Source organism: Crocodylus siamensis, chromosome 9, assembly GCF_052110815.1.
Source record: "Crocodylus siamensis isolate JL-2025a chromosome 9, ASM5211081v1, whole genome shotgun sequence".
Taxonomy (NCBI): domain Eukaryota; kingdom Metazoa; phylum Chordata; order Crocodylia; family Crocodylidae; genus Crocodylus; species Crocodylus siamensis.
The window spans coordinates 31,437,861-31,456,421 of NC_143403.1; the positions used below are offsets into that span (position 1 = coordinate 31,437,861).

Sequence of the window (18,561 nt, forward strand, 5' to 3'; positions counted from 1 at the left end):
AGCTTCCCCTGGCAGCTGCAAGGGAACAGAGCGGGACAGGAGGGTAGGAGCAGCCCTGGACTCAACTGCTCCCATTGGGAGGAAATTTGATCCCGATGTGGGCACATGTATAGACACATTCCTGGGCACAGTTTACTGCACCTTATTTTAATTCACAGTAACCTTAAGGCACGTTAATTGTATGTGTGTGCCCACTATGTCCTTGAGAAATTTTAGGGCACTTTAATTAAAACACCTCCATGAGCCACACTAATTAAAGTGCCCACAGTATCTTATTCATCACCATCCTCACATTTCAAAATGGCAGTGGGGTGCTTTAACTAAAACTTGTTGAGCGAATTTTAGTTCAAGTGGCCTCGCAACTATTTTGAAGTGCAGGGATGCTGATATAGAAGATGCGGAGGCTGGCTGGAGCACACTAATTAGCATGTTCCAGCAGACTCAATTAATTACAGCACATCAGAGCAGGCTCCTGGCACGTCTACAGGCACCTTTAGCTTTTAGCCAGCTTTCTGTCTATTATATTAACTTTTTCCTACGTGATACTGCTCTGTTCCTGTTTCGCATGAGGCTCTTATCATACATTGATCCCACAAACCTTGTGGTTTCTTATAGTGAGTTTCATTTCATTAAATACAACTAGGCTGACTGCTGACTCCTGGATGGGGAGTTTTTAGGCACTAGACCCTTGGTACCAAATCCTCTTTGTACAGAACCATATATTTTTATCAAGAAAAAGCAGTGCAAATATCCCTTGACTTCTTTTTGCATTTGAAAATAAATAAGACAAAATGGTGACCACATGCACATAGTAAAGGTAGGGAAAAGGTGCAGAGAACCATGTGCACATATGGCACCTAATGCTTCTGTGTTTCTGTGTTCATAATGTTAGCGCACCACACTGTAGAGAGCTTTTCTATCTGAGCTGGGGGTAAGATGAAGTCCATGCCCTTCTTTGTATGCCATTTAGCATTAGGAAGGAAGCATATTTTCTAGGGAATGCATATTTTGTCTTTTCCAAGGGCAGAGGAAGCACTACTCTTCTGCAGCCACCAAAAATTGCTATTAAATATATTAAACCTTAGGTAACCATATTTGCATGGAATTCTATGACTAGAACCCATTTTTGCAGCATTCCACTGGTTCACATATTTGTGCTTAGTGAAAATTAAGGATGCTGCTAATAAAACACTTTGAAGTTAAAAAGTTACTCTTTCCAGGCAACTTTTCACTACAGTTTTTCAGGACTCAAAGTATATTTACAGGATTTTCAGACTCAAAGTATATTTACTATATTGACAATTTAGATAATTTACACTATTAATATATTTTTGCCCTTTTGTATTATTCAAATAATTCTCTTATCCAAGGCAACTGGATAGAGCTCTGGGTTAGAAAAAACATAATGGGTCAGATTCTCAGTGGGTGTAAACTTGTATAACTTCATTGACTTCAAATGAGCCATTTTATACCTGGTAAGAATATAGCTCATTATCTTTCAAATCGTGTCACCTGTATTGGATTAAATCCTCCAGCAAATTGGACCGCTTGTATTACTTGCCCTGCCCATGTTAAACATGTCTCTAATATGTATAAAATAGAAATAAAGACACTGGTGATGCCATAGAGTTAAAAGAATCTGTTGACTATGCCCTTGAAAAATACCCCATAGATGATGCATACAAAACAGTATTTTTCTTACAAGTGTAGATTAGATTGTCTTACCTGAAAAACTGCTCAACTCTTGCTAAACACATGTATTACCAATCACTAATCTATATTTCACCCAAATTTTGGACAAATTACCACATTGTGTTCCCAGAGTCAAACCTTGCGGGGGAAAAAGGGGCTCTCTCCTTTGCTTATGTCAAGGATCTCTGTAATAAAGTTTTTATTATAACAAAAGGAGAGAGCCAAGTTATGTCTTCATTGATTTTGACAGACTAAAATGACTGAGATCCAACACATACAAATGGTATTTATCCCCTAATCAAAACTGTAAAAATACCAAGAATTTTTTTTCTCTTCCTCCGCCCGCAAAAGAAAAATATCACTCTGGGGTTAAACATAAAGGGTAAGATTTAATTATGATTTTCTGTTACTGGAAGTTTTCTCAGCTGTTTGCATATGTTGAGTGGTAGCTGTATTAAAATGTTTTTCTCTCCTTGGTTTTGTAACAATTGAAAGCTCCATCTCCTACTTCCCTCTCTCTTTACTTGTATTTCACAATAAATTAAAATAACACATAATAATTTACCGAAATTTCTTTCAAACAGTAAACCAATATGAACTGCCCAAAATAGTGTCTTGAAAACCAATTATGCAAGAATCTGAAAAATTCAACTTCTGATTTAGAAGATCCCAGAAGAATGTAAAAGTGGTTTCCTTTTGGGGAACACTTGTTCATGATATTTGAAAATTTGCCCTCCGCTTCAGCCACAGAAAAGCAGACAAAGGACAGGAAAGCCTTGATACAGGAAGACGGGGAAGAAGTTCTGTGGATAAGCTGCCTTAATGAGACATCAGAGCCAAGACTGCAGATCCACTGGATTGTAAACCTGGGTTTGCAAAGAACTGGAGTGGTGGCCAAACTCTTCCCTGGCTACTGCCAATTGAACTCAATTTTGCAAGTTGCTGAGCACTTCTGCTAGGCAATGAGACCTCTTAACTTCTATTGAAGTTATGAAGAGCTGAGGGCTCTTGCCAACTGACTGTCCAGTGTGGGCTAAAGATTCCATTTCATAGATCCAGGAGACCTGGGTGAAGGGAGAGCTCATTTACAAGGGTTGTGTGTCCAGTTCCACCACTCTTCATATGCATCAGGTTACCCAAAGTTTCAGTTCTTTGGTTAAACATACTTGCAAATATATGTCAATAAATTGGATCTCTGGAATCTTGAAGGAAAAGTAAAAAAAGATAAATTTGTAGCTATTTCTTTTGATGCTTTGTTGCTTTTGATTTTATTTAGAGATTTTTTTGTTTCCTTCTTCCTTTCTTTTTCTTTTACCACCAGGGAGGAATTTATGTCCTCACGCTGCTGGACACATTTGCAGCTGGAACTTCAATCTTGTTTGCTGTTTTAATGGAAGCAATTGGAGTTTCCTGGTTTTATGGTATGTTTTTTAAATGAGTTTTTGTAACTATGGTGGCAAAACTCTTGCAAAATTTTCACTACATTCATGATAACCTGAAACACAAGGGTAAGCAATAATGAATTTGTATTATATGGCAGAAATCAAGCAAATACAAGTATTTCCTCGTCAATTTTCATCCAGTTTACAGAGAGTAACAGGGAATCCCAGTTTTTAGAACCTTCCACAAAGCTAAAATACACTGCCTTCTACAGAAGATTGCTGTAGGGAAGAAATCCTATTCCTTCTGCCAGGGAGAATTAGCTGCCAATACTAGCTATGGGTTGCTGTAGTAGCACTGAACCAGGTAGGGTTTCAAGCCAAAAATTAATCCAGTTCCAGAGACATTACTTTCCGCTCTTCCCTGCTTCAAACATTGTTACCTACAGAGAGGTTGCCTTGTGTAGCCGTATGGGGGCCTATCAAAATCTCCACACAGTGGGACTAGATGGACCTGCCCATATAATTCTGTATCTATTTCTTCCTTTTTAGTTCCTGCCCTTTGTCCATAGCAGCATTGTACCACATGGTGAAATACCCCTGTAGCTCTGAATTGTTTTCTTATTTTTTCCACTATACAGTGCCTTCTTATGGATAAATCCAACAGTCAATAAATGTATATTGGAAATAGTCCATGTTGCATACTGGCTTGAAATATTTAGTAGCAGCTTAGGAAACTTTTAAAAGAATTGAAAAGGGTTAGGTTGCCACTGACTTTCAGTGAAAAATGGACCTCAAAGCATCTTTGTGCTGTTGGAAATCTCATCCTATATGTGAATCCGATTTACATTGCCAGAATAATAACATTTATTAGCAACAATATGCTGACAGGGTTCAGTTCTCCTCTGACAAACTTCTACATGTATGACTGTTCTGTAGATCCAAAATGAAATTTTATCTAGTTAAAATATTTTGCTTCTTCTGAGGGATTTTCAAAAGGCACGTAAATCATTTAGGTGCCAGTTGCTGTTGTAAGTCATAGACAGATGGGTAACATCTCAGTGTGCCTGGCCTCTTTCCCCTCAGCAGAACAGAAGGTGCAAGAAACAGGTGGTAGACATTACACATAAACCAGTTTAAGTAATTGGAAACTGGTTTAAACCTGTAACAGAACAGACTTTGGTGCACATAAACCAGTTTGAAAATGGCTGAAACTGGTTTGAGATAAACCTGGTTGAATGTAGTACCAGACTTAACTGATTTGGGCCAAACCAGTTTATGCAATGTCTGTCCCAGACCTCTAGCTGGTTTAGGTTAAACTAGAGACCCCCAGCATCCTGGCATGCTTTCTGGGCTAGGCTCTCTGCTCCAGCCCAGCCAGGCTGGCCGTACCCCTCTGCTCCCCAGCCCAAGCAGGGACAGGCAGGGGTGGGGGTTTAGTCAGGGAGGGATTTAATTTCCCCCTCTCTATCCCACCAGCAGGGACCCGAGCTGGGTCTGCCAGACACTCCCATTACTGCTACAGAAGTGGGGCATCATGGCCCCTGAAGCAGATGGGTGCAGGGAGGAGAATTTGTTTCCCATCTACCTGCACTGCCAGCTGGGTCTGCCCACCATCACTGCTGCTGCGCTCGCTCCCTGCAGGGAATTAGGCCCCCTGCTGCCCCTTCTGCTGGATGCTGGAGAGAGGAGGAAGAAGAAGCCTGTCCATGCCCCTGCCCCACCACAGCAGGGCTCAAATCCCCTGCCAAATGCCCTTCTCAGCCTCTGGGCCAGCTGAGAGGGGGGGATGGCTCCCTGCTCTGGGAGCTGAGCCAAGCCCTGCTGGTGGGATAGAGAGGGGGAATTAAACCCACCCTGGCCAGTTCAGCCCAGACTGACCATGCCCTCTCCTCCCTCCCCATCCCCCCAGCATAGGTTCCCTGCAGCCGAGGACATGCTCTAGCACCCCCTGGCTCCTGGCCTGAGCAACTGCAGGCATGTGCTTCTAGTTCCTCAGTCCAAAGAGAATGTTTGTCCTGTTACAAACTGGTTCAATCTATGCAGGTTAGAGTAACCTGCAAAGGTTAAATCAATTCAGATTCCAGCTTTTTGAATATCTGTCCCTAGTCTTAAAGGCAAGACACAATCCAAAGACCACTCTCTTCATATTCTCTCTACAGTACACAGCATTATAGTAGGGACAGGGAAGGACAGGGAGAGTGCACCCCCAGAGGCAGAACAGGATTATATTACCCTTCATTGATGGGAATAGCAATAGGCAAAGTTCCCTGGAGGCCATGCTCTAGGAGATGTTTTGAAATCTAGGTGGCATTTGTGTACCAGCTCCATTACAGTGGTATGCTATTGAACCCTGACAAATAATATTTATTCAAAGTACAGGCCAAATTCCAGTCTCAGAAGCTGGGCATGTGCATCTCTTTACTCCCTTGGCAATTACACCAGCAATATCAGAGGGCATAGTTTGGTCCTTAATATTTTCTATTCCCACAAGAAGCTTAGTATCATAAATAAAGAACAGAGCATCAAATACATGCAAGTTGCATAAGAAAGAGTGACATTTAATTTTTCTTTCCTACTGTATAAATTATTATAACATATATGTGGTAGCCAGTCACTGCTGCTGCTCCTCCACACCTATATGAATCCAGTTAGATTACATTAAGGTTATATACAGTTATGTAGTGAACTTGTTAACATGGTAGGGCAGACACAGTGTGGGCTCAGTACAGTTTTTAAATGCATGAGATCTAGGGAGAAATGCTCTATGTCATACACTTGTGTGTGTATTATATATTAGCCAAATGCCTGTCAAGAATGACAGGGGAGGGGGCTGGGATGGAGTGCCACCACCTAACACCCCATGCTGCCGCTGTTCTGCCTCTTGCAGGAAACAGGGCAGGTCCTTGGTACCGCTTACAGGGAGTGGGGTCAGAAAGCCAAGGCCAGTGCTACTGGCCCCAGCTCTCCCGCCCCCCATCCAGTCCTTGGCACTGCTTGCAGAGCAGGATGGGGGACTGACCTCTGTCTGGTCCTCAGCACAGCTTTGGATCATGGCAGCACTCCCCCATGCTTGGGGCACTCTGATTGGCTGGCAGAAACAGCCAATCAGAGGACAAATAAAGCATTATGGATAGCCAGATGAACTGAGGGGTGTGTGTGTGTATAGCTCCCCTGTCCCAGTGCTGCTCAGCTCCCTACTCCTCTGGAGAGCCAGAAGCCTCACAGTGCTGGGACAGGGTGATGGGGTTGGGGGGTGGGGGTAGGGACCCGGTCCCTGCACTAATCAGCTCCTAGGGAAGCTGGGAGCTGAGCAGCACCAGGACTGGGTCCCCTGCTGATGTGGCTGACAGGGAGCAAGTTTGCTTCCTGTCACCTTCTACATGAGCCCTACTGTGCAGTTAGTTTAGTAGAGGTACTAAACTAACTGCGAAGCAGACTAATATTGCACAGTAGCTTATTAGCACAGTTACTTAGTGTGTTTTCATAGATTTCTAGAGTCAGAAGGGACCTGGTAGATCATCAGGTCTGACCACCTACTCCAGGCAAGAAAGAGCACTGGGGTTAAGTAACCCCAGTCAGATGCCTGTCTAATCTCTTCTTGAACACCTCCAAGGTAGTGGAAAGCACCACCTCCCTTGGAAGCCATTCCATGTTTTGGCAACCCTTACTGTAAAGAATTGCTTCCTTATGCCCAATTTAAATCTATATTTATAGATTAATCTACTATGCAGTAAAGTGTCTGGTGTAGACACACCTAGTGTGCAATATTTGGTGAACTTTTATTCACTGTAGCCATTGTCCCTGAAGCTTCTCCTAAGTTTTCAACCTAAAAGAACAGCCTTTCTGATCTTTAGGTATATTGGAGGCTTTAAAAAATACTGTCACTCAGTATTTTTTTCACTCAGTGTTCAATGGAGGTTAGAAAACCACGTGCAGAATGGAGAGAATTTTAAACCAAGCCAAAAATTTGGGTGAAACAAGTAACGGTAAAAGTTGATCTGAATTTAGCACATCTCCATTATAATGACAATCGTCTTTCTGTTGGAGAGGATTACAGTGTTTCCTGAACTTGTCACTGCCAAAATTAATTATATTATAAAGTCTCCTAGAATAAAACTGTGACCCTCCTCAAAATTACTGTCCCCTTAATTATGGATCGAAGCCCACAAAGTTTAACCCACTTATTTTAACTTCATTGGACACGTTTTTAGCTAACTTTACAGACACTATAAACTTTGAAGACAGCTTCCAAATTATTTCTCCAATGATTCTCCTATAAACTAATACAGCCAAGCATTGATCTCAGACACCAGCTGCCATTAAACAACAACATTTATCGACTTTCAACACACAGTGTAGCATTCAGATTACTCTGTTGCTTAGCTTTACTTAGCTTTTAAATTCTCTGTTCTGCTTTCAAACCATGTGCCTTCCAGATGTGAAGAGCACCCTCTTGGAAAATATTTTCCTTTAGTTTTGTTAAATCCACTAAATATTTTGGCAATTAAAAAAAAAAAGGAGAGGCTCCTCAGTATTCTGAATATTCAGATAAAATAGGATAATTACCCAAATAACGCAGTATTAAATTATAAGTCTATCATTTACACCATGACCTGTTTTCAGAAAGTCTATCTTAAAAATGTCTCATCCTAAAAATAATAATTCAGACTTGGATAAATAGTCATTATAACATTGGGTCCATCTTAACTGCATTATTCAACCTGAAGCTGGTTATAACTTCATCATATTTCCACAAAGGCTGTTATTTTTCTTCTTTGACTCCTCCAGTTCTCTAGTCATACTGTCTTTGCTGATCAGTCTCTGTTTTCTTCTCTTGGGTTTTCTTTTCTCAAAGGTAAGGAACTCAACAAGCTTCATTCAAACATTTTTTCTCTCTAAAGCAGGGTGGGCAATTATTTTGGGCAGAGGGCCACTTACTGAGTTTTGGCAAGCCACTGAGGGCCACATGAAAGGCAGCCCAGGACAGATTTATATTAATTTTCTAAACTTTTTAGGGGTCCTGTGGGCCAGATAGAATGGCCCAGTGGGCCGCATCCGGCCCCTGGGCTGCATTTTTGCCCACCCCTGCTCTAGAGACTGGATATGAAATATTGAAATACAAGTTGAACTGCTCTCATTAGAGGTGAAACAGTTCTCGAAGGTCACATATCATAGGAATGCAGGGCTGGAAAGAATTCACAAAGCCATAGCAGCAGGCTGGATAAGGCAGTATCATCCTTAGCTAAAACCATCCCAGCTAAATGACTGTCCAACCTGCTCTTGAAAATTTCCAGAGATGAAGATGCTACAACTCCTCTAGATAACCTTTCCCAATGCTTGGCCACCCTCACAGCCAGAAAATTCTTCCTAATTTCCAACCTAAATTTATGCTGCAGTTTGAGTTCATTGCTCCTAGTCATTACTCTGTCCCCTAATGACACAGGGCACCTATATATGTGCAGAGGCTGCTCTGATGCATTGTAATTACAGTGATTCAGAGCAGAATTGATTAATCGAGCCTGCTGAAGCATGGTAATTACTGTGCTTCAGCAGACACATGCATCAGCATCGCCGTGCTGAAAAATGGTGGCAGGGGCACTTTAAAGCTGGTTTGATGAGCTTTCATTAAACTGCCCCTGCTGCCATTTTTACCATGGGGATGCTGATACACATGAAGCTCCAGGTGATTTAATTAGAGCAGGTCTCAGAGCCACTCTAAACCACCTCCCTCCCCCGCCTCCCAGACCATGTCTATAAACATCCACACAGAAAAGGCTCTCTTAATGTAGTCAAAGACTATTATCAAAATTCCCCTTAGTAATCTTCACTTCTTTTTCAAAGAGAAGGTGTTATAGTCAGTGGATGTTTCATAAAAATTTTAGCTGCCTTGGCTGTCGCTGCTGTTCACCTTCCTCAGTCATAACTTTATCCCATCTGCACACATCACTTCATTTTCCCAGTCATTCTTTCATGGCTGAATATTATTGGTGAGCAAGTGACTTGAAATTACATGCACAAATCTTTTGAATCTAATGAAGGGAAATGATGCTAAATGCACAGTCTTCACAGTGTTAATTCTGGTCATCAGCAATTGTATGACCTCTACACATTACAGTACAGCTTTCTTTTACAAAAATTCAAGGCACTGGATTTTGGAGGTAACTTCTAATAAATGTATGTGTTGGAGGAAGAAGACTTTTAGTTTAGTTTGGCAACTGAGATGTAAAAGTATCATTGCTTGTTTAATAATGACAAGTCATTATCTTCTGTTATTAAAATGGGATTTACTGTGCTTTACAATGGCTTGACTTTGGACATGATCCACAAAGTAAACCATCCAAGTTTCAGTGGACTTCATTTATTTGTTACAAACTTTTTTTTCTTCATCACTTCTTTTCTTCTCCAACCCTCAACCCCCTTCAATGAGGAAGATATCAATTCATTTGTCTCAAGCAGCTGACAGATGTTTTTACTGACACAATATGACCTGTTGCTCCATAAGGAAAAACTTTTTTTGAGGCCTCAGGGGCTATTTAAATCATTGATGGATTAAATCTGGCATGGTTTTATCCATTCCCCCCTACCTTCCTCCAGTCATCCCCAGTAGACCCCAGTTGCCTTAGTGACCCAGCAGGAATTGTAGTTCAGCCCAAAGGCAAGCTTTGACATTTTGGCACAGACTAAAAAACATGTGGAAATATTTAGATTTTTTTTCAAATAATATGTTTGCCTGTTCTGAAGCTTTCTATTCCAAAGGCAATCTGAATGCTTAAAGGGAAGGAGGAGCTTTTTTTTTTTATATATAATTATTATTAAGTAGAGCTACTTTAGAACTGATAGCTCTACCTTTTTTTCCTTATATAAACATGATATAAATGTCTGATACACATTTTGAGGAAGGGCAGATACCACTTTCTAAATTTAAATCTTTTAATTAGTTTTGCTACTAGTAAACTGGCATAAAGCTTTTAAAAGCAATAATCCTTGTGGTGAAACTTTTGTCTGAAGGAATGAAGCTTAGTATCAGTTAACAGTGAATTTCTACTTCTCTGTTAATCACAGTTGCTCAAAAAAACAAAACCCTTTTGTGCTAAAACTTTCCATACTTAAGTTAACTTTGCTATTCTACCATCCTTTTCCCCACCTCACTGAGGCTCATGCCGAGTGATTGCTCAGCTACCTATTGGAAAAAAAATCACTCCCTGTATTATTCTCTTCCTAATGCCTAACAGCTTTTTCCTGAAGGTCAGTAAAACTTACAGCACTGATCAAACACTTTTAAAATGAACCTGCTTATTCATAAGCAGGTATGTTAGTTTTGTGCACAGCCTCCCACATCTACACAAAAAATAGCTCATTTAATATTTGTCCAAAGAAAAGGTATGAAGGAACATGCATGGAAAGATGAATACAGGGTGACTATGATTGAATTACATCAAGATAGATTTTAGAGTGCTGTATTTTCTCATGTATAACATATCCTAGAATAAAATACATATCTTTTTCTGAAAGGCAGAATGAAGAAAAAACGTTTTTTCCTTGTAGTAACTAACAGAATAGCATTATTTAAGGAGCTGAGCCCTTTTTTTGTTCCCCAAGTCACTGGCAGATATTACTTTCACTTTTGCCAGCAACCAGCAGAAATTGTTCTTATAGTACTTCTCATGTATAATGAACACTGACATTTCCAGCAGCTGGTCTAGGGGGGTGGGGAGTGTGTTGTATGTGAGAAAATATGGTATTCATTTATATTCTTTTCTTAATGCTAGATTAAAGACTTGATTTTTATTAATAACATTTGATCAAACAGGCACTTTAATTTAAAAAAAAAGTAATTTTTAATAGCAAAAAAACCAAATGTCAATAATTAATCTCATGTGGTTGGGGAAGGGGAAGGGATGGGTGGGGGCAGACAATCACAGCATATCAGTTCTTCCAGCAGAGCCAAATAAGAGAAAATAACAAATATATTTTTTTAAATTATCTGTGGGACTCCAGATGACAGCTGCAACCATCCTGTTCCTTTCTAGAAGCAGACCATTCCATTCTTTCCCATACACTCAAAAATAAAATAGGATATCAATTTTTATCCTAGTGCCAGTGGACCACATGAGAGTTCATGTGGGATTCAAGTGGCAATTAGGCCTTTTGCTGGCCCTCCACAAAGGGATGATTTCATCCTAAATGTTTAATAAGGATTAAGTAATTCATACAATAGAGTATTGTGTGGGGCACTGGCAGCATATGAGATTTCAGCTAGATTAAATCCAGTGATCTACATGCAACTGAGATGAAAGCACATTGTTCTAACATGAAAGGCTTACCATCAAGTACAACTGTTACCTTTTTTTAATATTTCTTTCTAATCTGTTCCCTTAAGCCCATTGATTCATTTGCCATATGTCAATAACAATCAGTTATAGATGTAACATTCCAAATGTTATATGTAGAGTAAGAGAAAAATTCAAGTAGATACATTTATCAAACAGCTTCACTACTTACCTCATTCAGAGAATACAATGAAATTCCCTTTAGCATTAAAATGTTGACCCATGGTCTTTGATTATGAAACTTAAACACATCATAATAGCAGTCATAGTGAAAAATATTGGGAAGTTCACATATTAAAAACAACACATATTTTTTCCAAGAAGTAATTAAATGTTGGATTTATGACACTAATTCATTATCCTGATTGAAACAGCCTTTCTGTTTATTTTTTTTTCAGTATGCTACTTACTGAAGAATGAATGAAATGGAGATATATAAAGAAAACCATCCCTATATTTCCATAAATAAGATGCATGCATATCTCGGCTTTAGAAGTTCCTCCACAGAGTCATTATTTGAGAACATATATACAGTACTGAAAAGCAAAACATAGCTCAAATTCAGTCTGAGGACTTGCAATTATTTACTTTGCGTTGTCAGTAGAAATGGTACCAAAAACATCCTATACATTCTTAGGAGACCTTGTGTTTTGCCCTCTGTACTGGGATTAGTTTCACCCTTAGTATCTCATTAATTGAAATTCATGTACATCAGTATTCTCAGAGAGCACTACAAATACAATCAGATTAAATAGAAGTATTTGCAGACTCAATAAGTATTGCTCACTTATTGAGTATTTTTTACCCAAGACAATTTTATGCACAGATGTTCAGAATTAGCCAATTTGAACTTGTGCCTTTGATTATAAAAATGGTGCACTCAAACTGTGTTTTCTAATTACTTAAATATCCATTAAAGGGAACAGAACACTTGAGCTGTAATTAAGAACAGGTAAGCCTCCAAGCAGGTTCAGAGGGTCTAATCTGATGAGCACCTAAAAGTTCTGACATTTCTGATCATCTCAACTTAATAAGACAGGAATCAAAGTGGGTCTCTAATACAGATTCTCTCATGAGATTCCCTGAACCTTCTGCTTTCTGGAAAAAAAATAATGACAGTAGACATTCCCTCCATTTCATTCATGTGTTGTTCTTACTTTTGCTTCCCATTCATGCCTAGAAATGCAGAAGTGATGTGCAAAACTCACAAGTAAATGGAATTAGTTTGGGATTCATTTGTGGATGTTTTGTTGCAAATTTTGAGGAAAAAAATTGAACTGGGGACAAAGCTTGCAAGTAGAAATAAAGTTGGGGCAGATATCTCCATAGCATGATGCTCTTTCAACACAGTTTTATAAGACCAGAGCCAACTCCCAGTAAAATCCACAAAGATTTCCACTGCCTCCATAAGAATTAGATAGGGTCCACAGTACTTTTGCTGTTCTATGCTACTAAATAATCACACCTGGGAATACCAACAGAAATTAACAGAAATAAAGCAGCTATTGCTGAACTTCTTAGGAGCCCAGTCCTGATGGTATGTGTTAGACATGCTCTGCATTGGCACCTTGGGGTTTTCAAATGCTATTCCATCAACTTCCTGGAGCTCAATAGAATTTAACCAGAAACCAGGTGCATGGAGCTCTTGAGAGAATTAATTATCTTACCTACACTTCTGGTACACAACCTAAGTTGTGTTGAGCTACCTCAGATATCACTGCATGGTGCTGCCTACGTTCTGTTTTAGGCATCCAGGTCCTTTTCTTGTATCTGGCCCTTTGTTACTGATGCCAGTGGGAATAGAATTTGATCTTAGGTTGAGAATATGTAGGGTTTGTTTTGTCTTTCATACAGAAAGCGATAAAAGCAGATTTGGTAATGCATGCCTAATATGGGGAACAGAGTCCTTTCTTGCTCAAGGTTATACATTTGTGGATTCCATGATCAGAAAGCACCGAGTCAATGAATACTAATCTGAATACAATGGGGGAAAACGGAACAAAACGTGGTTAGTTAAATTAGGTCATGCAAGTCAATTGGTTCCACTGTATTGTTCACCAAGAACACCAATAATATTACAGTGAGTTGTTAATTGTAACTTTGAAATCCAGGAAACAAATCTCTATGGGAAGAAGCCTTCAGCCTTATGGCTGTTAACCTGTTCAGCTCAGGATGAAAAGCAAACCTGCTAGCCACAAATATTTCTCAAGTATAATAATACTTGGCAGGCTACTAGTTCTCTATGAGTATGACACTACTCACAGAGAAATACTTACCACTTCCTCTTCCGGCTTCCAAGTGCCTCTGGTATTTGTAGTCCATGGTTGCAGCTGGCAGTAAGTTTGAGCAGGAGAAGAGAAGTTTGACCCCCTCCCCCCTTTCCTGGCTCCAGACCCCATCCAGGGTTTGCCTGAGGGGGGCATTCCGCCCGCCCATAGACTGGGTTGCATCCCTAGCCAGGCTTGCCCACAACCCCCCCTCCCCCACAATATCCCCTTGTCAGCTATCCATCACTGCTTGAGCTAGGGAGCAGAGGGGCAGAGCCAGCCCTGCTCTCTAAAGCAGATAGCACAGCCCATCCCAGGACTGGAAAGTATGCAGGGATGTTGTAGGATTGTGATTTAACTTGAACCAGGAAGGGGTGTGGGACAGAAGTTGCATAAACTGGTTTGACCCAGATTAGTTAAGTCTGATACTGCATTCAACCAGGTTTATCTTAAACCAGTTGCAGCTATTTTGAAACTGGCTTATGTGTACTGAGCTTCTGTTCTATTACAGGTTTAAAACAAGCTTCTGATAACTTAAACTGGTTTATGTGTAACTTCTGTCCCTAGCCCAAATGATGAGGCAGTATGGGAGAAACTTGGATTACATCTATGTATACTGTATCTCCTTCCACAGAGGGCTTTTGTTTCAAGTACCTTCAATCTTGTATCTGTCAAAAATACTAAAGAAGATCTCTTTCATGCTGTCAGAATTACATTAGAAAATACTGAGAATGTGCAAGAGATGTTAGTTATTAAAAAATAGTTTTTATAACGGAGTAATTTCCCAGTATTTTAGAAGATCTCAAATGAGACACTTGAGTCATGCCTTTATGTCCTAATTTCAGTACAAACTGAAAGAGAAAAACTCCTGGCTAAACTCTTGAGAATTTGGTGAAGGATGAAATGATAGGAATAACAAAGGTAATATGTATTTCTTCCCACTTGAAATACAGTGAAAAGTTCAGGATTAGGAAAAAAAGGGAAGCAGAGTAAAGGCTGTTATGAAGAAGTAGCAAACATATGGCTCCATTTGCTATCAGCATAATTTGTGTGGGTTTTCCTTTTTCTTTCTTTTTTTATTTTATGTGTGAGTAGGTTGAGTAATTTGATTATAACAAACCTGTAATAAGAAAAAAACCCTGTGTGTTCATTTCACCATTTAAATGTTAGAAATCTATTGTGGCTTAAGTCAAACTCTAGCTGTGTTACTCTATGCCTCTTTCAGTGGCAATTCTATTTGTAATAGAGTCCCAAGCTGGTAGGCAAATATGATGAAACTCTGGCCACATGGTGATCAATGGCAAATCTCCTATTAACTACATTACAGTTGGAATTTCACCCATATACAGCCTCTACTTTGGAAGAAACATTTCCATTTACCTAATTCCATAACTATCCGCTGTGTTTGTGTTTACCTACAGGTGTGGACAGATTCAGTAAAGATATCCATGAAATGATGGGCTTTAAGCCAGGCCTCTACTGGAGACTATGTTGGAAATTTGTTAGTCCTGCTTTTTTATTGGTAAGAGGTGATTATGTTTTTCTGTCATGGAAAGACCACTAATATGTTGCTTCCTACAAGATTCATGAGACATCAAGCAAATTCATTACATTACTCATTGTTATTCCAAATGTTGTTGCAGGGATAGTAAAAGCCATTTTCATTCTCTCTCACAATACCAGTGGCTGCATTTCATATGAAGTTTGTTAGTCATGCAGTTGGCCTGGTCATTTATTGTCCACAGAAAGAAGTGGCTCAGTGTTTGACTTTAGTGAATGTACCCCTTTAGAAACACAGCGGGTCTTTACACAGGTAGAAGGCCTGAAGTCCTTTTCCTGGAACGTAATACCAGGTAGAGGTTAGAGTTGGACTATGGGAGGACTAAAGGCTATTTGGTTTGAAAACGATTTCTATAGGTTCAGCCAAATATTTTAATCTTTTGAGGTTTTTCCATCACCAAATCTTTGCATAGTTTGAAGTTTCATTTTATTTTCCCCTAACCAGTATATATGATGTCAGAATCATTCATTCTGTACTGTGTCATCAGCCAAGTTTTATGTGCTGCCTCACCAAAAATAGCTATTTTGCCCACAGCTTCATTTAAACTGTTAATACTTTCTGTTTAAAATCAGACTTCTTTTTAACTATCTCCCTCCTTTGTGACCAAGGGGAGTTTCAGGAAAGTCAAATTTGTGGAACATAAAAAGTACACCAAATGACTAGTAGAAAACAGAGGAAAAAATTTGTCACCACTATTGTCCATGTCTGATCAAAGCCATTATTTATATTTATTTATTTTACATATGTAGCATTTTCCACCAAAAGATCTCAAAATATTCCCGCCCCAAAAAAAAGATGAAAAGAGAAGGAAATTGTATTACAGCCCCCGGATCACAGATAATATCTGTGATAAAGTCAGGAGAAAACAGAAGAACAGGGCTCAAAACATACCGACTCAAAAGACCAGTTCTTTAGTTGCAGTATATAATTAATTTAAAGTGCAATAGTTATTCTTTACTAATGTAGTTGAAATTAGTGTATAGGGAATAATTTATTACCAAATATTGAAAGCGCTAGAAAAGTAGGCCAATGTTTCTTATCTCCAGGGAATGAAGATGTATCCTTTCTAGGTAACCTGTTCCAGTGCTTGACTATCCTTCTAGGAAGGAAAGTTTATTCCTAATATCTAACCTAAACTTCCCTTGCTGCAAATTGAGGCCACTGCTCCTTGTTCTATCATTGGCCACCACTGAGAACAAGCTAGCTCCATCTTCTTTGGAAACTCCCTTCAGGTAATTGAAGGCTGCTATTAAATCCCCCCTCTGGCTTCTCTTCTCCAGACAAAAAAACCCCAGTTCCCTCAGCCTCTCCTCATAAGTTATGTCCCTCAGCCTTCTAAACAATTTCATTCCTTTCTGTTGAACTATCTCCAGTTTGTCCACATCCTTTCTGTAGTGAGGGGCCAAAAATTGGACACAGAAGTCCAGATGTGGCCTCACCAGTGCCAATTAGAGGGGAATAATCTCACCCAGTGCTGTGACACGCAATTGTTTAAGCGGCAAAATGCATGTCAGTGTTCAGAAAATGACGGTGGTCTGCTTTTGAAGAAAAACACATTGAAGGTGTTTTAGTTCAAAAGCACACTGCTGTCATGTTCTCTGCACCAACATGCATTTTGCTCCTTATACAACTGCAAGCAATGCAGTGCAGCATGCGTCAGCTCATGTGCAGAGCAGACTTGATTAATTGAGTCTGCTCTGACATACCAGATCGCCAGCACATCGCAGAGTAAAAAAGTATATGTATACATTCCCCATGAGATTTCTTTTGGTCCAATCCTCCAATAAGTTGAGGTCTCTCTGAATCTTATCCCTACCCTCCAGCATATCTACTATGCCCCTCAGCTTGGTGTCACCTTTAAACTTGCTGAGGGTGCACTCCATCCCATTTTTCGGGTCATTGATGGAGATATTGAACAAAACCAGTCTCAGGATCGACCTCTGCAGCACTCCACTTGCCAACTGGCCATTGAGTCTGATGATCCAGTGAGTTTTCTATCCACTTTGCAGTCTGTTCATCCAACCCTTACTTCCTTACTGCTTGCAAGAATGTTGTGGGAGATGGTATCAAAAGCCTTGCTGAAGTCAAGGTATATCATATCCACTGCTCTCCCTGCATCCACAGAGCCAGTCATCTTGTCATAGAAGACAATCAGTTTGGTCAGGCATGGCTTGCCCTTGATGAATCCATGCCAACTGTTCCAAGTCACCTCCTCCTCCAGGAGTGCTTGCAGACATTAAAAAAAATTAAATGGCTCTTTATTTAAAATTTGGTGTGTTCCCATGTTGAGCCCTGCACATGCTCAAAAGAGGCAGTACATTACTTCAACCTGGTTTGTCTGACTCCCTCAGCACTCTCAGGTGCATCACAACCAGCCTCAGGGACTTGTACATGTCCAGCTTTTCTAAACAGTCCCTAATTCTGAAGTCCAGGGTCCCTGATATGCTGCTCTCATTCCTTCTCATCTTCTCAGGATCCTGAGCTCAAGCATCACATGGTTACTGCTGCCCAAGTTTCCCTCCACTTCTACATTCCCCACCAATTCTTCTGTAGTTGTGAGCAGCAAGTCAAGAAGAGCACAACCTCTACTTGGCCTCTCCAACACTTGTACCAAGAAGTTGTTTCCAACACTCTCCAGAAACTTCCTGGATTGCCTATGCACTGCTATATTGCCCTCCCAGAAGATGTCAGGATGACTGAAGTCCCCCACAAGAACCAGGACCTGTGATCAGGAAGCTTTTGCTAGCTGTTTAAAGAGCCTCATCCATCTCATCCTCCTGGTCTGGAAGTCTATAGCAGACACCCACCATGACATCACCCTTGTTGCTCTCCCCTCTGACCCAAACCCAGAGACTTTCCACAGGCCTGTCTCCAGTTTCATACTGGAGCTCGGAGCAATCATACAGGTCTTTTATGTAAAGTGCAACTCTTCCTCATCTTCCTTGCCTGTCCTTGCTGAACAGTTTGTAGCTATACATGACAGTACTCTAATCATGCAAACTATCCCAGCAAGTGTTTGTTATTCCATAACATCGTCATTCTGTGACTGTGTGAGGACTTCCAATTCTTACTGGTTGTTTCCCAGGCCCTGGGCATTATCTACAGACACCTGAGGTAAGTAGCTGATTGCCCTACTTTCTCAGGAAGAATGAGAAGGCCTCCCTTGTTGCACTCTCCTGCTGGTGCTTTCTTCAGGTCACCCATTTCCCCACTTACCTTAGAGCTTTGGTCTCTACCCCCTGGCAAACCTAGTTTAAAGCCCTCCTCACTAGATTAGCCAGGGTGTCTGCAAAAATGTTCTTCCCTCTTTTCATCAGGTAAATCCTGTC

General features: G+C 40.3%; 1 protein-coding gene across 1 annotated transcript in view; it reads left to right on the plus strand.

Moving 5' to 3' along the window:
• The window catches only part of SLC6A2 (solute carrier family 6 member 2), a 124,551-nt gene that overhangs the window by 81,507 nt on the left and 24,483 nt on the right, over positions 1 to 18,561 (plus strand). The window contains exons 10-11 of the mRNA XM_090063038.1: positions 3,014 to 3,113; positions 15,093 to 15,193. Coding sequence (XP_089919164.1) covers positions 3,014 to 3,113; positions 15,093 to 15,193 — 201 coding nt within the window. The remainder of the gene's footprint in view (positions 1 to 3,013; positions 3,114 to 15,092; positions 15,194 to 18,561) is intronic.